General features: G+C 39.6%; 2 protein-coding genes across 2 annotated transcripts in view; one reads left to right on the top strand and one right to left on the bottom strand.

The window, feature by feature from the left end:
* The window catches only part of CHMP3 (charged multivesicular body protein 3), an 80,742-nt gene that overhangs the window by 44,912 nt on the left and 13,668 nt on the right, over positions 1 to 22,162 (top strand). The window contains exon 3 of the mRNA XM_032652462.1: positions 1,803 to 1,982. Coding sequence (XP_032508353.1) covers positions 1,803 to 1,982 — 180 coding nt within the window. The remainder of the gene's footprint in view (positions 1 to 1,802; positions 1,983 to 22,162) is intronic.
* Positions 3,060 to 5,301, bottom strand: LOC116764587 (UPF0729 protein C18orf32 homolog). Its single transcript, XM_032653307.1, has 2 exons — positions 4,624 to 5,301; positions 3,060 to 3,073 (listed from the first exon to the last, which is right to left on the bottom strand). The coding sequence occupies exons 1-2, from the start codon at positions 4,859 to 4,861 to the stop codon at positions 3,060 to 3,062; spliced, it is 252 nt and encodes an 83-aa protein (XP_032509198.1). The 5' UTR covers positions 4,862 to 5,301.

The following is a 22,162-nucleotide window of genomic DNA, read 5'->3' as shown; positions in this document are numbered from 1 at the left end:
CATACATCGAAACCCTAATCCCAATGTGAATGGTATTTGGAGGTGGGCCTTTGGGAGGTAATTAGGTCATGAGGGTGTAGCCCTTATGAATGGTATTAGTGCCCTTATAAGAGGAGAGACAAGAGGTGAACTCTCTGCCCTGTGAAGATACAGCAAGAAGGCATTCACCTACAAACCAGGAAGTAGGTTTTTACTAGGAACCCTGATCTTGGACTTCCCAGCTTCCAGACTGTGAGAAATAAATTCATGATTTTAAGCCATGAAGTCTATGGTAATATAAAGAATATACACAAATGATTTGAAAGCAGGGTCCTCAAAAAGATACAGTGTACACTCATGTTCATAGCAGCATTATTCACAATAGCTAAAGGTTGTGAAAGCAACCCAAGTGTCTGTCGATAGCTGAATGGATAAACAAAATTTGGTATATATATGCAATGTAATATTTGGCCTTTAAAAAGCAGGGTGTCTGATACATGCTCCAACATGGCTGAACGTTGAAGACTTTATGCTAAGTTAAATAAGCCAGTCACACACACACACACAAAATACTGTAGGATTCCTGTTACATGAGGTACCTAGAGTAGTCAAATTCATAAAGACAGGAAGTGGAATGGTATTTGCCAGGGGCTGGTGGGAGGAGGGAATAGGGAGTTATTATTTAAAGCCTTTGAGTTTCAGTGTTGAAAACTGTAAAGAGTTCTGGAGACGGATGGTGGTGATGGTTCACAACAATATGAATGTACTTAATACCACTGAACTGTGTACTTAAAAATGGTTAGGATGGTAAATTTGATGTTATGTATATTTTACCACAATTGGAAAAAATCTCTACTAATCATAAAGCACGTAACATAGACATATCTTACCTCTGGTTGATACTGATGTGATACTTTTTGTATGTTCAGGCTTTCCTTTAGTTGTAGGTTTTTATAAATCATTAATAAATGTACTGAGGTTGTACTCCTGTAATTGTGGGAATACTGCTTATTGATTATGAGAGCAAGCTCTGGAATTCATTTACAGTATTCTTTTTCTTTTTGGCCACGCCATGCGGCTTGCAGGATCTGAGTTCCCCAACCAGGGATTGAACCCAGGGCCATGGCAGTGAAGGGCTGAGTCCAACCACTGGACCACCAGGGAACTCCCTGCATTTACAGTATTTTTAAAGTTCCTTAGTACCAGTACCAACAGATGTTAGAATAGGCTTGCAAAGTCAGTTTTGAAATTTTGTGTAGTGTATTAGGATTTACTTTTCTGTTTGCTCTTTTTTTTTTTTTTTTTTTAAGGGCTTCAAATGCTTGGCTTTTTATTTGTTTATTTATTTATTTATTTATGGCTGTGTTGGGTCTTCATTTCTGTGCAAGGGCTTTCTCTAGTTGTGGCAAGCGGGGGCCACTCTTCATCGCGGTGCGCGGGCCTCTCACTATCACGGCCTCTCTTGTTGTGGAGCACAGGCTCCAGATGCGCAGGCTCGGTAGTTGTGGCTCACGGGCCTAGTTGCTCCGTGGCATGTGGGATCTTCCCAGACCAGGGCTCAAACCCGTGTCCCCTGCATTAGCAGGCAGATTCTCAACCACTGCACCACCAGGGAAGCCCTCTGTTTACTCTTATATTACTTTAATGTTTCCAGAAATAATGAATACCAACCACATTAATTATTTTTATTTAGTTTATATCCTCCTATCTGTTTTCCTGTTTAATAGATACATTTAGATCACAGTAAGAACAGATTTCAGTGCCAATAACTCTCCTGGTTTACCCTTAATTTTTTGATGTTCTGTCTTATGTTCTAAATTTAGATATCCAAAGAGAAGAAGAAAAAGTGAAACGATCTGTGAAAGATGCTGCCAAGAAGGGTCAGAAGGATGTCTGTGTGGTTCTGGCCAAGGAGATGATCAGGTCAAGGAAGGCCGTGAGCAAGCTCTATGCATCCAAAGCACACATGAACTCCGTGCTCATGGGGATGAAGAATCAGCTGGGTAAGACGGCGGTACCTTACAGTCACATCATTAGCTGATGCTCTTGCCGTTATTATGACACTGGTTTCCTTGAATAGGAAGGTCTTTTTTTTTTTTTTGACATCTTTATTGGAGTATAATTGCTTTACAATGGTGTGTTAGTTTCTGCTTCAGAACAAAATGAATCAGTTATATATATACATATGGTTCCCATATCTCTTCCCGCTTGCGTCTCCCTCCCTCCTACCCTCCCTATCCCACCCCTCCAGGCGGTCACAAAGCACCGACCTGTGCTATGCGGCTGCTTCCCATTAGCTGTCTACCTTAACGTTTGTTAGTGTATATATGAGGAGGGACAGTCTTAGCTCTGGTTTTTATTCCTTACATTGTCTTAATTGGAGTGTTATACAAAAGCAAAATATACTTATTACTCTCATTTTTATTTTATTGTTATTCATTTTCTTTTGCCAGTGTTGTTGAAATAATGGGAAAATCTCCATCTAAATGTACTTTGTTTAGAATTCAGACTGTATTTCCTCATGTGAACAGTGTTGTAAAGTGACCTGAGGGTTGAGTCATAGGCATAAGCAGTGCGCCCACACCTTAGAGGGAGGATGAAGGAAAGAGTTTCTTCGGCCCTAGGCCCAGAGTTGCCCCAGGCAGGATTTTAAATAGTCTAAGTTTGTCTTTGGCTTTCACTCACCTCCTTTTCTGCCTCATCTCTGACTTTCAACCTAATGCTTTCTTACATCTTAGGAACCTGCAGGCCCTGTATTGGGTATTCAGCATATATGTGTACTATCAGTGTAATTTTTTTTTTTAATGATATATTTTAAGGAAGTTGCTAGGGCTTCCTTGGTGGCGCAGTGGTTGAGAGTCTGCCTGCTGATGCAGGGGACGCGGGTTCGTGCCCCGGTCCGGGAAGATCCCACATGCCGTGGAGCGGCTGGGCCCGTGAGCCATGGCCGCTGAGCCTGCGCGTCCGGAGCCTGTGCTCTGCAACGGGAGAGGCCACAACAGTGAGAGGCCCGTGTACCACAAAAAAAAAAAAAAAAAAGAAAGTTGCCAGAAGGCTATACAAAAAGCTAATAGTGGTTGTTACATCTGTGGAGCTAGAACAAAGAAATGAGAGTAGAGAAAGAACATTAACTTTTCATTTAACCTGCCCTTGCATTGTTCTACTATGAACATCTGCTATTTTCATAATACAGTTTTCAATACCTTAAAAAACAAACTAAATTAATCAACTGGATTTAGTTGCTAATGAGAATTTATCTTATCCCTCAAGTAGGGTGGGGCAGAAAAGTTGAAACACATTTATATCAAAGGAAGTCCAAGGTGGATCAATGACTTGACCAGACACAGCTTCACAGAGCCTCAGTTAGGACTCAGGACTTCACTGGGGACCCAAGGCAGGGAGTCCTTTCTAACTTCTCCTTGCTTCAGAGAAAATAAATATTCTATAAAGATACATCTCATCGTCTTTGAATATTTATAGATCCTTACACTAAAATGAAGAGGCCCGGGATGAAAGATCATGTGGAGAGGCCCAGACCAGCAAATAACTGTGCAGTCACGTCACTGTTGCTGAAAACCACGAATTTTAGTGTCTTATTATGGAACAAAATGACTGATACAATCTAAACTTTAAAAAAGAAGAAGAAAAAAAATATTGCTTCTCCATAACTATCCTGATGCCATCACACTATTACAATCCTGATTTCTGATGTGGTTAAAAAATCTTACTTTTAAATATTTATATTTTAAAAGAAAAAGAACAACAAGCTAAACTGAATAGTTAATACATTCATAGGAATAGAAGGAATACGACAAGGATTAGAATTTTATAATATACATTAGCCATTTATGTTAAAGATGTTCTATTTTTCAGAGAGGTTACCCCATTTCCCTGTCTTTTCTGTCTTCCTCAGAGCAATAAACAGTAATTACTACTCTCATAGATAAGCTGCTCCATTGAGTTAGACAGTAATTCCATCTTTATGTTTCAAGTCATTATCATCTCCAAAAACTACCTTTCATTTCACCGCACAGTCTCACTGCACTGTTTCACAGTCAGATTATACTCCTCAAATTTGAAGAGCCTGCATAAAAACTAGAGGCCCAAGGATTTTTAGGGACTGATTCAGTAACAGTGTCTACTGGTATGAACCTTTTATTTATTCATATTTTTAAAACTGCAATAAAAGAAATGAAAGCTACTTTAATGAAAAAGGAACTCAGGAATGAGGTCATTAAATATAACTAGCTACATTTTAAATACAAATACCAGGTATTTCCTGATTAGTGTCAGGTAAATATGTAAACTATCTAGCCCAAATTCTGGTCTCAGGAAAAAAGATCAGAGACAAGTACAAAGAAGGTGCTTCATACTATCAGATCCATTTTATGTTTTGTTTTGTTTTTTTTTTTTGCGGTACGCGGGCCTCTCACTGTTGCGGCCTCTCCCGTTGCGGAGCACAGGCTCTGGACGCGCAGGCTCAGCGGCCATGGCTCACGGGCCCAGCCGCTCCGCGGCATGTGGGATCTTCCCGGACTGGGGCACGAACCCATGTCCCCTGCATCGGCAGGCGGACTCTCAACCATTGTGCCACCAGGGAAGCCCTATCAGACCCATTTTTAAAACAATGAGATCCTTTGTGACAGTCACTTAAGTCTTTCTTTTTATCAGAGATTTCTGTTGCTCCTCTTGTTGGTAATCCATTTATGTCTGCACCCTTACAGTCTATTTTGCCTTTGTTTTTATCATTGGATTCTCTTATAGCTTTCCTAGGCCACATACAACTAACAAAGGGGGAAATCAGAGGGTATGTATATGGTTCCAGGAACTTTTTGTAGACCCAGAGCACAACTAGAATGACGATGCAGGGAATGCACACCATTGTCCCAGGCTTGAGATCCTGACCTGCGACCACCAAGCCCCAGTGGCAGTGTCCACGCTTCCAGAGGGGAAGTCACAGGGGGACAGGCCACAGCCAACGCAGTGGGCACCGCCCAATTTAATTTTCAAAAACTCATTATAATATTTAAAAATAAACATAATTTAGTTACCTTTCAGTGTCCAGTATAATACCGTTGTGATCTTCCGCAGGCATCTGTCTCCAGATCACTGACAGCTTGAGGCATAGGTTAAATTTTACATCCAGTTGGTTTCTTTTCTTACTTATTTTCGGTTAAGTGAAGAAATCCTAACTCAGAATTAGAGTTCTTTGAGAATAGCAGCAAATAACTGTCAGATAATTAGACTGAGTACAGATTCAGAAATTACAGGGTAATTTTTCACTAAAGAATATCTTCAGGGAATGCCCTGGTGGTCCAGCGGTTAGGACTCTGCGCTTTCACTGCCGTGACCCAGGTTCAAGCCCTGGTCGGGGAACTAAGATCCCGCAAGCCGCACAGTGCAGCCAAAAAAAGAATATCTTCAACTCTGTCAGTTACTACATTGATGAGTACATCACACTCAAAAGTTAGAAGACTTGAATGTTTCAATGTAAACGCTGGTGCCAAATGAGTACTTAATTCATTGTTTGGTCGTACTTGGCTCTGAAGGTATTTCTTTATGTTCATTTTAACATTTGAGTGTGGTTTTTTTAATGTACCTCATAGTGAATATATGAGTTTCTTTCTCCAGATACTGAAGAAAACAATCCATGGATTAAGAAAGAGTAAAAAAAATAACACAACTGTTTGTACCATATCTTCTTAACTTTTAACAACTGTGTTATTTCAGCCCTAAAGTGATGTATCTAGGCTCTTTAAATATTGGATATATAACCTAGATATATGCCTTTTGGACAAGCCAAGTACTCAGTACTGTGGAGAAACAGTCTAATCTTATCTGTTATTTTGAAAGCTTAACTAAATATACTTGACTTTTACAGCCATCATTGAAAGCTTCATATTTACTCCCTATTTTTTCTGCAACATGCTGAAAAGATACATGTTCAGTTGACCATGATAAGCTTATTTTTAAATTTTTCAGCATTTCTTTTACTGAATCAACATCAAAAAACATATAGCTTATTTTGCCCTTTTTCCCCCTATGAATAAAGCATTGTATTCACAGACCCTTCTTCTCCCCAGGTGCAAAGATAGCAGTACACAGGCTAAGATAGCACGTGCTTATGTACCTAACACCCAGAACCAGCACAATTTGACATTTTGTTATATTTGCCTCAGTTTTTTTAAAATTAATTTTTATTAGAGTATAGTTGCTTTACAATGTTGTGTTAGTTTCTTGCTGTACAGCAAAGTGAATCAGTCATACCTACACATATATCCACTGTTTTTTAGATTTCCTTCCCATTTAGGTCACCACACCACAGCATTGAGTAGAGTCCCCTGTGCTACACAGTAGGTTCACATTAGTTATCTATTTTATACATAGTAGTGTATATATGTCAGTCCCAATCTCCCAATTCATCCCACCCCCACTTCTCCCCGCCTTAGTTTTTATATTGTAAAAGAAAGCAGTATTACTAAAGTTGAAGCTTCTTTAATACACCTTTGCAGTTCCATTCCCTTCTCTTTCAGCCTCCTCAGAGGTAACCACTATCATGAATATTAAAATTTGTATAAATGGTATTATACTGTGTGTACCATTCTGCATCTTTTTTTTCCCATTTATCATTGTCCTGTTGAAATATACCCATAAATATAATGATAAATATATTTTGATATGATGATAAATATATTTTGATAAATATATTGATATAATGATTATATAGTTTGATATGATAAATAAATATGTTTTTAACTACTGGGTGGTATTCCATCCTGTGAATGTTTCACATTTTATTTTTCTCTTCCCTGTTGATGGACATTTAGGCTGTTTTCAGTTTTTGCTATTACTAAACAGTGCTGGTGTGAATGTCTTTTCACTTTTACACATGTGTTTCTTTAGGACAGTTATATACTCAGAAGTAGAATTGCTGGGTTAAAAACAGCTGGGTTTAAATTTTGCTAGAATTGCAAAATTGTTCTCCAAGGAGACAAATTTGTATTCCCATCAGCGCAGATAAGGGTTCTTTTTTCCATACCTTTCCACCAACCTTTGTCAGACTTCTTAATTTTTGAGAAATGTTATAACATTTCCCTGGGAACTAGTGAGCTTGACCAGTCTCTTCTGTTCACCTTTTCTTCCTGTGTACTGATTCCAAACTATCTTTGCAATGAGTTATAGCTCACAAATATTCATTAATCTACATGAAAAATATCTCTTCTCCTGTAGCATGTACTTTCAGTAATGAACGTAACTGTAAACATAACGTATATCAAGAGCCTGTTTATCCCTTAAGTATACATCCATAATAATATATTATGTTGTTTCAAATATGTATTATATTGTGGCTTTATCACACCTGAAAAGTAAAATATCTGCTGTTTGGTACTTGTACGTTAAAATACTCTAGGGCTCTGTTCTAGATCCTCTGCTCTTTTCCATTTTGCCTCTCTCCCCATAGGGGATCTCATCTAACCTCATGCCTTTAAATGCCATTGATTTCCAAATCTTTATCTTCAGGCCTGACTTTATCAGTGTATAGTTGGCATCTCCACTCATATCTTAATGGATACGTCAAAATTAATAGGCCCATCCAAGAATCTTGGCTGGTCTTCATCTGTATCCCCGCCTCTCCCTATATTTTCCCCTGGGAATCCAAGACATCATATAATTTCATCTGCAGATATTTCGACATGGGTTTCTAAAAAGCAAGGGTTCTATCCCTTCTGTTTCTTTGTCCTTCAGTTCTTGGGTATGTCGATGTCTTCATTTCATTTCCACTATATTTTCTATTTCTTTCTGAAAGGAAAAGATTTTAGTCAGTTGTTAGATTTCCCAGACTGATCCTTTAATTTTTTTATCTTTCCTGTTTTCACTTTGGAAATAATCATAGTACCTTCCTCATAGAAGTTGTGAGGCTTAATTCAGTGCCTGGAACATGGTAACTGCTGTATATGTAGGTTCTAAATGTTATTGTCATTATCGTCATCAATTTGTCTTTGTGTTCTACTTTCTGAGAAATTTGCTCAACTTTATTTTCTATTCCTTCTCGAATTCTTTATTTTAGCTGTCTTAATTTTAATTTTCAGGAAAGAGTTCTCTGATCTTTTTTTAAAAAAATCATCTTGTTCTTATTTCATGAATGTAATTTGTTCTTTATTATTGATAGTCTTTTTTTTAATATATATATATTTTTATATTCCTTTCCATTATGGTTTCTCTCAGGATGTTGAATATAGTTCCCTGTGCTCTACAGCAGGACCTTGCTGTCCATCCATTCTGTATGTAGTAGTTTGCATCTAATAACCCGAAACTCCCAGTCCATCTCTCCCCCATCCCCTTGATAATCTTTTTTCTTCTTTGCTATTTTATTTATTTATTTATTAACATCTTTATTGGAGTATAATTGCTTTACAATGGTGTGTTAGTTTCTGCTTTATAACAAAGTGAATCAGTTATACATATGTCCCCATATCTCTTCCCTCTTGCATCTCCCTCCCTATCCCACCCTCCCTATCCCACCCCTCTAGGTGGTCACAAAGCACCAAGCTGATCTCCCTGTGCTATGCAGCTGCTTCCCACTAGCTACCTATTTTATGTTTGGTAGTGTATGTATGTCCATGCCACTCTCTCACTTTGTCCCAGCTTACCCTTCTCCCTCCCCGTATCCTCAAGTCCATTCTCTAGTAGGTCTGCATCTTTATTCCCATCTTGCCCCTAGGTTCTTCATGACCACTTTTTTTTTTTTTAGATTCAGTATATATGTGTTAGCATATGGTATTTGTTTTTCTCTTGCTGACTTAACTTCACTCTGTATGAGAGTCTCTAGGTCCATCCACCTCACTACAAATAACTCAGTTTCATTCCTTTTTATGGCTGAGTAATATTCCATTGCATATATGTGCCACATCTTCTTTCTCCATTCATCTGTTGATGGACACTGCAGTTGCTTCCATGTCTTGGCTATTGTAACTAGAGCTGCAATGAACATTTTGGTACATGACTCTTTTTGAATTATGGTTTTCTCAGGGTATATGCCCAGGAGTGGGAATGCTGGGTCATATGGTAGTTCTATTTTTAGTTTTTTAAAAACTAAATAGTGGCTGTATCAATTTACATTCCCACCAACAGTGCAAGAGGGTTCCCTTTTCTCCACACCCTCTCCAACATTTATTGTTCGTAGATTTTTTGATGATGGCCATTCTGACTGGTGTGAGATGATATCTCATTGTAGTTTTGATTTGCATTTCTCTACTGATTAATGATGTTGATCATTCTTTCATGTGTCTGTTGGCAGTCTGTATATCTCCTTTGGAGAAATGTCTATTTAGGTCTTCTGCCCATTTTTGCATTGGGTTGTTGGTTTTTCTAATGTTGAGCTTCATGAGCTGCTTGTAAATTTTGGAGATTAATCCTTTGTCAGTTGCTTCATTTGCAAATATTTTCTCCCACTCTGAGGGTTCTCTTTTCGTCTTGTTTATGGTTTCCTTTGCTGTGCAAAAGCTTTTAAGCTTCATTAGGTCCCATTTGTTTATATTTCCATTTCTCTAGGAGGTGGGTCAAAAAGGATCTTGCTGTGATTTATGTCATAGAGTGTTCTACCTATGTTTTCCTCTAAGAGTTTGATGGTGTCTGGCCTTATATTTAGGTCTTTAATCCATTTTTTTTTTTTTTTTTTGCGGTATGCGGGCCTCTCACTGTCGTGGCCTCTCCCATTGCGGAGCACAGGCTCCGGACGCGCAGGCTCAACGGCCATGGCCCACGGGCCCAGCTGCCCCGCGGCATGCGGGATCCCCCCGGAATGGGGCACGAACCCGCGTCCCCCGCATCGGCAGGCGGACCCCCAACCACTGCGCCACCAGGGAAGCCCCTTTAATCCATTTTGAGTTTATTTTTGTGTATGGTGTTAGGGAGTGTTCTAATTTCATTCTTTTACATGTAGCTGTCCAGTTTTCCCAGCACCACTTATTGAAAAGGCTGTCTTTTCTCCACTGTATATTCTTGCCTCCTTTAACAAAGATAAGATGACTATATGTGCGTGGGTTTATCTCTGGGCTTTCTGTCCTTTTCCATTGATCTATATTTCTGTTTCTGTGCCAGTACCATACTGTCTTGATTACTGTAGCTTTGTAGTATAGTCTGAAGTCAGGGAGCCTGATTCCTCCAGCTCCGTTTTTCTTTCTCAAGATTGCTTTGGCTCTTCGGGGTCTTTTGTGTTTCCATACAAATTGTGAAATTTTTTGTTCTAGTTCTGTGAAAAATGCCAGTGGTAGTTTGATAGGGATTACATTGAATCTGTAGATTAATTTGGGTAGTAGAGTCATTTTCACAATGTTGATTCTTCCAATCCAAGAACATGGTATATCTCTCCATCTATTTGTATCATCTTTAATTTCTTTCATCAGTGTCTTATAATTTTCTGCATACAGGTCTTTTGTCTCCTTAGGTAGGTTTATTCCTAAATATTTTATTCTTTTTGTTGCAGTGGTAAATGGGAGTGTTTTCTTAATTTCACTTTCAGATTTTTCATCCTTAGTGTATAGGAATGCCAGAGATTTCTGTGCATTAATTTTGTATCCTGCTACTTTACCAGATTCATTGATTAGCTCTAGTAGTTTTCTGGTAGCATCTTTAGGATTCTCTATGTATAGTATCATGTCATCTGCAAACAGTGACAGCTTTACTTCTTCTTTTCCGATTTGGATTCCTTTTTCTTCTGTGATTGCTGTGGCTAAAACTTCCACAACTATATTGAATAATAGTGGTGAGAGGGGGCAGCCTTGTCTTGTTCCTGATCTTAGTGGAAATGGTTTCAGTTTTTCACCATTGAGAACGATGTTGGCTGTGGATTTGTCATATATGGCCTTTATTATGTTGAGGAAAGTTCCCTCTGTGCCTACTTTCTGGGGGATTTTTATCATAAATGGGTGTTGAATTTTGTTGAAAACTTTCTCTGCATCTATTGAGATGATCATATCGTTTTTCTCCTTCAGTTTGTTAATATGGTGTATCACGTTCATTGATTTGCATATATTGACGAATCCTTGCATTCCTGGGATAAACCCCACTTCATCATAGTGTATGATCCTTTTAATGTGCTGTTGGATTCTGTTTGCTAGTATTTTGTTGAGGATTTTAGCATCTATGTTCATCAGTGATATTGGCCTGTAGTTTTCTTTCTTTGTGACATCTTTGTCAGGTTTTGCTATCAGAGTGATGGTGGCCTCGTAGAATGAGTTTGGGAGTGTTCCTCCCTCTGCTATATTTTGGAAGAGTTTGAGAAGGATAGGTGTTAGCTCTTCTCTAAATGTTTGATAGAATTCGCCTATGAAGCCGTCTGGTCCTGGACTATTGTTTGTTGCAAGATTTTTAATCACAGTTTCAATTTCAGTGCTTGTGGTTGCCCTGTTCATATTTTATGTTTCTTCCTGGTTCAGTCTCGGAAGGTTGTGCATGTCTAAGAATTTGTCGATTTCTTCCACATTGTCCATTTTATTGGCATACAGTTGCTTGTCATAATCTCTCCTGATCCTTGGTATTTCTGCAGTGTCAGTTACTTCTCCTTTTTCATTTCTAATTCTATTGATTTTAGTCTTCTCCCTTTTTTTCTTGATAAGTCTGGCTAATGGTTTATCAATTTTGTTAATCTTCTCAAAGAACCAGCTTTTAGTTTTATTGATCTTTGCTACTGTTTCCTTCATTTCTTTTTCATTTATTTCTGATCTCATCTTTATGATTTCTTTCCTTCTGCTAACTTTGGGGTTTTTTTGTTCTTCTTGTCTAATTGCTTTAGGTGTAAGGTTAGGTTGTTTATTTGAGTTGTTTCTTAAGGTAGGATTGTATTGCTATAAACTTCCCTCTTAGAACTGCTTTTGCTGCATCCCATAGGTTTTGGGTTGTGTTTTCATTGTCATTTGTTTCTAGGTTTTTTTTGATTTCCTCTTTGATTTCTTCAGTGATCTCTTGGTTATTAAGTAGTGTGTTGTTTAGCCTCCACGTGTTTGTATTTCTTACAGATATTTTCCTGTAATTGAAATCTAGTCTCATAGCATTGTGGTCGGAAAAGATACTTGATACAATTTCAATTTTCTTAAATTTACCAAGGCTTGATTTGTGACCCAGGATATGATCTATCCTGGAGAATGTTCCATGAGCACTTGAGGATAATGTGTATTCTGTTGTTTTTGGATGGAACGTCCTATAAGTATCAATTAAGTCCATCTTGTTTAATGTATCATTTAAAGCTTGTGTTTCCTTATTTATTTTCATTTTGGATGAGCTGTCCATTGGTGAAAGTGGGGTGCTAAAGTCTCCTACTATTACCGTGCTACTGTCAATTTCCCCTTTTATGGCTGTTAGCATTTGCCTTGTGTATTGAGGTGCTCCTATGTTGGGTGCATAAATATTTACAATTGTTATGTCTTCTTGTATTGATCCCTTGATCATTATGTAGTGTCCTTCTTTTTCTCTTGTAATAGTCTTTGTTGTAATGTCTGTTTTGTCTGATATGAGAATTGCTACTCCAGCTTTCTTTTGATTTCCATTTGCATGGAATATGTCTTTCCATCCCCTCACTCTCAGTCTGTATGTGTCCCTAGGTCTGAAGTGGGTCTCTTGTAGACAGCATATATATGGGTCTTTTTTTTGTACCCGTTCAGCCAATCTATGTCTTTTTGTTGGAGCATTTAATCCGTTTACATTTAAAGTAATTATCGATATGTATGTTCCTATTACCATTTTCTTAATTGTTTTGGGTTTATTATTGTAGGTCTTTTCCTTTTCTTGTGTTTCCTGCCTAGAGAAGTTCCTTTAGCATTTGTTGTAAAGCTGGTTTGGTGGTGCTGAATTCTCTTAGCTTTTGCTTGTCTGTAAAGGTTTTAATTTCTCTGTCAAATCTGAATGAGATCCTTGCTGGGTAGAGTAATCCTGGTTGTAGGTTTTTCCTGTTCATCACTTTAAATATGTCCTGCCACTCCCTTCTGGCTTGCAGTTTCTGCTGAAAGATCAGCTGCTAACCTTATGGGGATTCCCTTATGTGTTATTTGTTGTTTTTCCCTTGCTGCTTTTAATATTTGTTCTTTGTGTTTAATTTTTGATAGTTTCATTAATATGTGTCTCGGTGTGTTTCTCCTTGCGTTTATCCTGTATGGGACTCTCTGTGCTTCCTGGACTTGATTAACTATTTCCTTTCCCATATTAGGGAAGTTTTCAACTATAATCTCTTCAAATATTTTCTCAGTCCCTTTCTTTTTCTCTTCTTCTTCTGGGACCCCTATAATTCAAATGTTGACGCAGTTAATGTTGTCCCAGAGGTCTCTGAGACTGTTCTCAATTCTTTTCATTCTTTTTTCTTTATTCTGCTCTGCAGTAGTTATTTCCACTATTTTATCTTCCAGGTCACTTATCCGTTCTTCTGCCTCAGTTATTCTGCTATTGATCCCTTCTAGAGAATTTTTAATTTCATTTATTGAGTTGTTCATCACTTTTTGTTTGCTCTTTAGTTCTTCTAGTTCCTTGTTAAACGTTTCTTATATTTTGTCCATTCTATTTGCAAGATTTTGGATCATCTTTACTATCATTATTCTGAATTCTTTTTCAAGTAGACTGCCTATTTCCTCTGCATTTGTTAGGTCTGGTGGGTTTTTGCCTTGCTCCTTCATCTGCTGTGTGTTTCTCTGTCTTCTTATTTTGCTTAATGTACTGTGTTTTGGGTCTCCTTTTCGCAGGCCACAGGTTCATAGTTCCCACTATTTTTGGTGTCTGTCCCCAGTGGCTAAGGTTGGTTCATTGGGTTGTGTAGGCTTCCTGGTGGAGGGGACTAGTGCCTGTACCCTTGATAATCTTTAAAAATGTTTTTTCTTATGTTCCTTGCATTGTTTCTCAGAGCTCCTTCTCCCCATCTCTTTTTTAAGAAAGAGCGAAAGGGAGGTAAGTGAGTGGGGAGGCTGGATTAAGTGTAGGTTTCATGAGGACCTTCCCCAGTCTTCTCAGGCAGGTAGCCTAAGCTACAAAGAGAAAAATGATAATTCATTTCTTTTAGCCCCTATTATGTGCCAGATATATTGCTGGGGAGCAGGGATAAAATAGTGAACATTGTAGGCAGTCATTGGCCTTAACTATGGAATAAAAAGCAAAAAATAGATAAATTTAATTAAAATAAACAATAAATTAAATAATCAAATAAATGGATATTTATAAATGCAGACTGTGATGGGCACTAGGAGAGTGTAAAAGGGAAATGCACTCAAGGGTGGCTCCTTTCATGCCGTGATGATATCTGAAGGAGGATGAGTAATTAAGCGTTGGGGCAGGGGGGAACCTGGTTCCAAGCAGAGTGTTAGCCGGCATGTGTGAAGGCCCTGGGGCCGCAAAGAACTGTGTCCTCAGACACTGAAGGAGGTTCTGGGAGGCTGGGGTACCTGGGAGCAAGGGGGAGGGATGGTCGGAGAGGATGAGCAGGCAGCTGAGGAAGACGGTTGTGACAGCTGTTAGGAGAGCAGCGCTTTTCAGAGACAAGTTCAGATTGAGATGTGCTGTGGAGGTGCTGCAGATAAAGCTGTAGTGGGAGTTCAGAGGGAGAGCCATGCGGGAGAACCAGAGAGGTGTCTGGGTAGAGGGATTGGGGGCACAGAGGCACAGGTAAGGTAGTTCATGCTGTGTTCAGCAAACAGCCCTCCATCCAGTCCGACAAGAGTGCATGACAGGGGGCAGTGGGAGGTGAGGCTAGAAAGGTAATTTGGAGTCAGAGTTTGGAGAGTTCGGCTGAGGAGCGGTGACTTCATTTCCTAGGCAGTGCGGAGCCTCGCACACTGTAAGCACAGGTTGCAGATGCAGCCAGGCGGGAGGTGGGAGGACCCAAGAGGGGATGGGCAGGGCCGGGTGGGTTAGTCTGGTGGGATGAGTGGGAGAGAGCACACTGGAGAACTGTTCTGGGTGCAGAGTTAAGTGGACATGGTGAAGGCAGAAATAAGCCTGAGGTGCTCCAAACCCTTGACCCTGGAAAGACTGAAGGGCATTAAAAGACACTGGAAGCCCAGAGGGAGGAACAGGCCTCAGAGAGACAGGAGACTCCATCTGGGGCTGTCCAGACTGGCTCCATGAGGGTCACCCTGCTTCCCCAGCTCCTGAGCACGGTGCCTGGCAGGAGGAATCCCCAGGGAGGGGGTTGTTGAGAGGGTTTATAGTTGGATGTTGTCTGTTGGCAAGTTAAATACAACAGAGAAGGTAACTGATGATAGAACCCAGAACAGAGCAGGAGGGAGGAGTCTACATTTTGGGGGATGAGAAAAGAGAACACTAGAAATACTGTGACACAAGTTCCTGAGAGGTCTTTGTCTGTTTTGACCTCCAGTGTCCCCCGTCCCACCCCAAGCCTCTTGTTGTTTGAAAAGCCAATTTGATGAAGTCATTCCTTCTCCTTAAGATGTTCCTCTATTTGGGACTCGCTTGGTGGTCCAGTGGTTAAGAATCTGCCTTCCAATGCAGGGGACACGGGTTTGAGCCCTGGTCTGGGAACTAAGCCTGTGCGCTGCAACTGCTGAGCATGTGGTCCGCAACTAGTGAGAAGCCCGTCAGCCACAACAAGGAGCCCGCACGCTGCAACTAAGACCCGACACAGCCAAAAATAAATAAATAAATATTTAATTTTTAAGCTGTTCCTCTATTCAAGTGCAAATGTCCCTGGGAGGGGTAATATGTTAAGCCTTGTCAGCTCTTAATACATTTGTCACGATTAGATGTTTTCCAAGTGATAGCATTCTGACAGCAGTTTCTTGCAGAACAAGACAGATGATGAGTATGTTTTGGTTGGGGGAGAAAGTTAAGAGACAGGTAAAAAGGTGGGGCAGGAAATAGAATTGTCAAATGACCCAGAAATTCCACTTCTGGGTAAGTAAGAATTGGAAGCAGGGACTCAGATATTTGTACATCCCTGTTCATAACAGTGTTATTTATAATAGGCAGAAGGTAAAGGCAACCCAAGTGTATTGAAGGATGAATGGATAAACAAAACATGGTGTATAATACACACAATGGAATATTATTCAGCCTTAAAGAGGAAGGAAGGGACTTCACTGGTGGTCCAGTGGTTAAGAATCCTCCTTCTAGTGCAAGGGACATGGGTTCGATCCCTGGTCGGGGAACTAAGATCCCACATGCTGTGGGGCAACTAAGCCCATGTGCTCTAGAAGAAGCCCATATGCCGGAATGAAAGATCCTGCGTGCCACAACTAAGACCCGATGCAGTCAAATAAATAATTTTTTTTTTAAAAGGAAGTTCTGACATGTTACAGCATGGATGAACATTGAAGGCATTATGCTAAGTGAAATATGCCTGTCACAAAAGTGATTCTGCTTCTATGAGGTACATAGAATCGTCAAAATCATAGAGCCAGAAAGTAGTATGGTGGTTGCCAGGAGCTGGAGGGAGGGGGGATGGGGAGTTAGGAGTTTAATGAGGACAGAATTTCAATTTGGGAAGATGAAAACGTTTTGGAAATGGATAATGGTGATGGTTGCACAGCAGTACAAATGTACTTAATGCCACTGAACTGTACACTTAAAAGTGGTTAAAACAGTGAATTTTATGTTTATTTTGCCACCCCCAAAATTTAAAAAAAAGTGAGGCAGGCCCAGGTGTTGGGGCCATGATGGGGTCCTGGCAGCAGAGACCGAAGGGGAGCTCTAAGGTCTCGGGTGCTGGGGGCAGAGTGACTAGAGGGGCGAGGGAGGTAGTGAAGACGGAGAGCCAGGCGAGGGAGGTAGTGAAGACGGAGAGCCAGGCCAGGGAGGCTCCTCTCCCTCTGTACCTGCTGCTATTTCCTTCTTCGTTGTGTTTCTTTGCTTTGTTTCCTAGCTTTGATTAGCACACTTCAAGGCAACTTTGCAAAGTATGGGTCTTTCAGGTAAAACATAATGCTTTGAAATTTAAACCGATGTTGAATCAAAACTCGTTTTTCATAATTCTTTAGTATTTGTAATTTAAGTTATGCAGGCTTACTGTTTTAAAAAATTGCTACAGAAATATATAAAATAAAAAGTAAATGTTCACCATTTCCCTTGTCTGGGTCTCTGCCCTCTTGTCCAACAGTAACTTGTATTAGAGTACCACCTAAATATATATATTTAGTCTAACAGTATGTCATTTTATACACACACACACATTTATTTATTACCCAGGTCTACAAGTCCAAGCCCTTAAATAAACAAATAGGAACAGATTTTCCCCTTTACTTGGCATTTAATGGTTAACAGTGATATAACATATGTAAGATTAAATTCAGTTTCTTTAAGGCCTCCTGAACAATAGTAGTCTTCTAAAATAAATACACATCTGTGTTACTGTTGTCCATACTGATGTTTAACAATGGTTTTCAATGTTTTCCCTCAAAATTTTTTACAAATTCAAATTCTATAGAGCAAATTGTCTTTTTCAAATGAAATATTTTTCCTTTGCACAAACAAAATACAATATTAAGAGAAAATTTTTAAAGGGTGAAAAAAATCTATCTCCCTAACAGATTGATCGTTTCCATTTGTTTTATATTTGATTTTAGTCATTATTCATATAAATACTTACTTTGCTCAGCTGTAAATGTAGTGTAAGAGCCCGTGATTGGCATTAGGTGAGAGTGACTGGAGACAGCCGTCTCTGTAGAATTTAAAGCGCTTTTTATCCCTGCAGCAAGCGGGATCATCAGAAAGCCACAATTCCAGCCCTCTGTTTTGCTTCCTATAGAAATACCTTTGCCAGGCTGTGCTTTCATAGTATTCTTTTGCTTTTTTTTTTTTAATGGATAAGAAACAGCCATAGGACGAATATTTCTATAAATTTGATAGTTACTGGTACAGTCAGTAAAGATCGTGGTACAAAATTTATCTCGGAACCTAGTGCTGGAAAAAATGATCTTTCCTAGTAAGATAGTATGCTTCTACAGGTGAGTGTCCTAAACCCGCTACTAACCTTCGTGCCTTAGCTGTTGAAATGCTCAAAGCTAAGTTTATTCTCAGTTGCAGGAGCTTTACTAGCCCAGGTCAGTGATTCCCAACAGGGAGCAATTTTGCCCTTCCGAGGACATTTGGCAGTGTAGCATTTTGGTTGTCACAACTAGGCAAGGTAGGGTGTTGCTACCGGCATCTAGTCAGTAGAAGCCAGGGATGCTGCTAATGTCCTAGAAAGCATAAAACAGCCTCCTACAACAAAGAATTGTCCAGCCCCACCATTATTCACACCATTGCTGACCTACGTTTATGGAGTCAACTCACTCTTTCAAGTCTTTGTATTTATTTTATCATACCTGCTATACATGACTTTTTAATAAACTGCTTCAAATTAGTTTTTCAAATGGTAGCCTATAAATTATAAATAAACTTCACTTTACATTTTGAGAGTTTGGAACTTCCCTGGTGGCTCAGTGGTTAAGAATCCGCCTGCCAATGCAGGGGACATGGGTTCGAGCCCTAGTCCGGGAAGATCCCACATGGAACGGAGCAACTAAGCCTGTGCGCCACAACTACTGAGCCTGCGCTCTAGAATCCGTGTGCCACAACTACTGAAGCCCACGCGCCTAGAGCCCATGCTCGGCAACAAGAGAAGCCACTGCAATGAGAAGCCCGCCTACCACAAGGAAGAGTATCCCCTGCTTGCTGCAACTAGAGAAAGCCCACTCGCAGCAATGAAAACCCATCGCAGCCAGAAATAAATTTATTTAAAAGAATTTTTTGGAAAGTTTCCCAAATGTGCATAGCTCCAATAATTTTTTTATGACTGTAATTCCCTTTTATGGCCTTTGGTTTGGGTTCCCCATATTATGGAATGTTTGTACTGTCCTCTTTTCCTTTTAATTTTTATCTTTCCCTTCTTTATTTCTTAATATAACTGTTTTTCTTAACTTTGTTATAAGGAAGAAGTGTCTTATTCAAAGATACTTTCGAGGCTTGAATGTTTGGTTTTTTAAAAAATATTTATTTATTTATTTGGCTGCACTGGGTCTTAGTTGCGGCCCTCAGGATCTTCATTGCCGCGTGTGGGAGGGATCTTTAGTTGTGGCACGCAGGATCTTTAGTTGTGGCATGCATGTGGGATCTTAGTTCCCTGACCAGGGATCCAACCCAGGCCCCTGCATTGGGAGCACGGAGTCTTAACTGCTGGACCACCAGGGAAATCCCGAGGCTTGAATGTTTTTAATGTCACTTCTCTGAGCTTTCACTTGTCACTTCTGTGAAATGTGATTGTTAAGATTCCATATTTTCTTATAATTGTATTCATTCTGCTTATAATTGCCATATTTAAGATGGCTTTTAAAAACAGTCAGTCTAGTTTGTGAATGTTTGCTCTCCTGGGCCCTTGCTATCAGGGAGCTGCATTTTGCTGTTGATGCCATTTTTAATATTTAATTTCTTTTTCTGATTTTTTAATTTAACTGTAATTGCCACAGGAACCCGTGATAAGTAGAAAGAGCTTTGTGGTTTTGTTGCTTTCATTATTGGCGTCAGGTTTTTTTTTTTAAGGTCTTATTTTTTAATTTTTTAATAAATTTATTTATTTTACTTTTTGGCTGCGTTGGGTCTTCGTTGCTGCGCACAGGCTCTAGTTGCGGCGAGTAGGGGCTACTCTTGTTTGCGGAATGCAGACTTCTCATTGTGGTGACTTCTCTTGTTGTGGAGCACGGGCTCTAGGCACACAGGCTTCAGTAGTTGTGGCACACGGGCTCAGTAGTTGTGGCTTGTGGGCTCTAGAGCACAGGCTCAGTAGTTTTGGTGCATGGGCTTAGTGGCTCTGTGGCACGTGGGATCTTCCTGGACCAGAGCTTGAACCTGTGTCCCCTGTATTGGCGGGCGGATTCTTAACCACTGCGCCACCAGGGAAGCCCTGGCGTCAGTTTCTTTTCAGAGTATGTCTATTGGTCTTTGAATCTACTGATTATGAAGTCTGTATTTAGATACTTTGTTTCCATATTTGTTTATTGTTATTATAATATTCATAGCAGAACTTGTATTTTTTTCTCAGAGATCTCCTCTTTTAAAAATTTTTTTATTGGAGTATAGATGATTTACAACGTTGTGTTAGTTTCAGGTATACAGCAAAGTGAATCAGTTATACATATATTCACTCTTTTTCTTTTTCTAATTAGCTACAAAATCATATTAAAATACTTCAAAATAACAGAAACATACATGGCAAACAATAAAAACAACATTCTTCTTCAGAACTCTAACATAATTATGATATACCAAATAATTGTAATATAATACAAAGATAAGACTGTAGATACACTTAATCATATGAGTCTGAACCACATGAAACTGCCATTTTCTACCTATAAAAATGACTTTTTCGGGCTTCCCTGGGGGCGCAGTGGTTGAGAGTCTGCCTGCCGATGCAGGGGACACGGGTTCGTGCCCCGGTCCGGGAGGATCCCACATGCTGCGGAGTGGCTGGGCACGTGGGCCATGGCTGCTGGGCCTGTGCGTCCGGAGCCTGTGTTCCGCAGGGGGAGAGGCCACGGCAGTGAGAGGCCCGCGTACCGTGAAAAAAAAAATTTTTTTTTCATTATCCATTCTTTTTTAGATTCTTTTCCCGTGTAGGCCATTACAGAGTATTGAGTAGAGTTCCCTATGCTATAGAGTAGGTCCTTATTACTTATCTGTTTCATGTATATGTCAATCCCATTCTCCCAATTTATCCCTCCCCCACCCCTTTCCCCCCTGGTAACCACAAGTTTGTTTTCTACATCTGTGATTTATTTCTGTTTGTAATAAATAAGTTCATTTGTATCATTTTTTTAGATTCCACATATAAGTGATATATTTGTCTTTGTGTGACTTACTTCACTCAGTATGACAATCTCTAGGTCCATCCATGTTGCTGCAAATCGCTTATTTTGTTCTTTTATGGCTGAGTAATATACCACTGTATATATGTACCACATCTTCTTTGTCCATTCCTCTGTCGATGGACATTTAGGTTGCTTCTATGTCCTCGCTATTGTCCATAGCGCTGCAATGAACAATGGGGTGCATATTTCTTTTCTTTTCTTTTGCAATTTGTTTTCGGTTCTTTTTTTTTTTTAATATCTTTATTGGAGTATAATTGCTTTACAACGTTGTGTTAGTTTCTGTTGTACAACAAAGTGAATCAGCTATATGTGTACATATATCCCCATATCCGCTCCCTCTTGAGCCTCCCTCCCATCCTTCCTATCCCACCCCTCTAGGTCATCACAAAGCACCGAGCTGATCTGCCTGTGCTATGCGGCTGCTTCCCACTAGCCATCCATTTTACATTTGGTAGTGTATATATGTCAGTGTTGCTCTCTCACTTTGTCCCAGCTTACCCTTCCCCTACTGTGTCCTCAAGTCCATTCTCTACATCTGCATCTTTATTCTTGCCCTGCCACTAGGCTCCAGTACTGTTTTTTTAGATTCCATATATGTGCATTAGCATACGGTATTTATTTTTCCCTTTCTGACTTACTTCACTTTGTATGAAAGACTCTAGGTCCATCTACCTCATTACAAATAACAATTTCGTTCCTTTTTATGGCTGAGTAATATTCCATTGTATATATGTGCCACATCTTTATCCATTCATCTGTTGATGGACATGTAGGTTGTTACCATGTCTTGGCTATTGTGAATAGTGCTGCTAGGAACATAGGGGTGCATGTATCTTTTCAAATTATGATTTTCTCCAGACATACGCCCAGGAGTGGGATTGCTGGATTATATGGTAGCTCTGTTTTTAGTTTTCTTATGGAACCTCCATACTGTTCTCCATAGTGGCTGTACCAATTTACATTCCCACCAATGGTGTAGGAGGGTTCCCCTTTCTCCACACCCTCTCCAGCATTTATTGTTTGTAGATTTTTTTGATGATGGCCATTCTGACTGGTGTGAGGGGTGATACCTCATTGTAGTTTTGATTTGCATTTCTCTAATAATTAGTGATGTTGAGCATCTTTTCATGTGCTTTTTGGCTGTCTGAATGTCTTCTTTGGAGAAATGTCTATTTAGATCTTCCACCCATTTTTTGTTTGGGCTGTTTGTTTTAGAACTTGTATTTTTATGTGTATTTTTTTTTCATTTGTGTCTCTAGCAGGCATGGAAACATAATGTTGTTTGTTTTTATATACTCTTCTCAGGGTTTTTTTAAATTAAGTTTTTAGAGAGTTAATAGATTCAC

Source organism: Phocoena sinus, chromosome 13 (genome assembly GCF_008692025.1).
Source record: "Phocoena sinus isolate mPhoSin1 chromosome 13, mPhoSin1.pri, whole genome shotgun sequence".
Lineage (NCBI taxonomy): Eukaryota > Metazoa > Chordata > Mammalia > Artiodactyla > Phocoenidae > Phocoena > Phocoena sinus.
The sequence above is the reverse complement of the archived record's forward strand: the minus strand, read 5'-3'. Positions and strand labels throughout refer to the sequence as shown.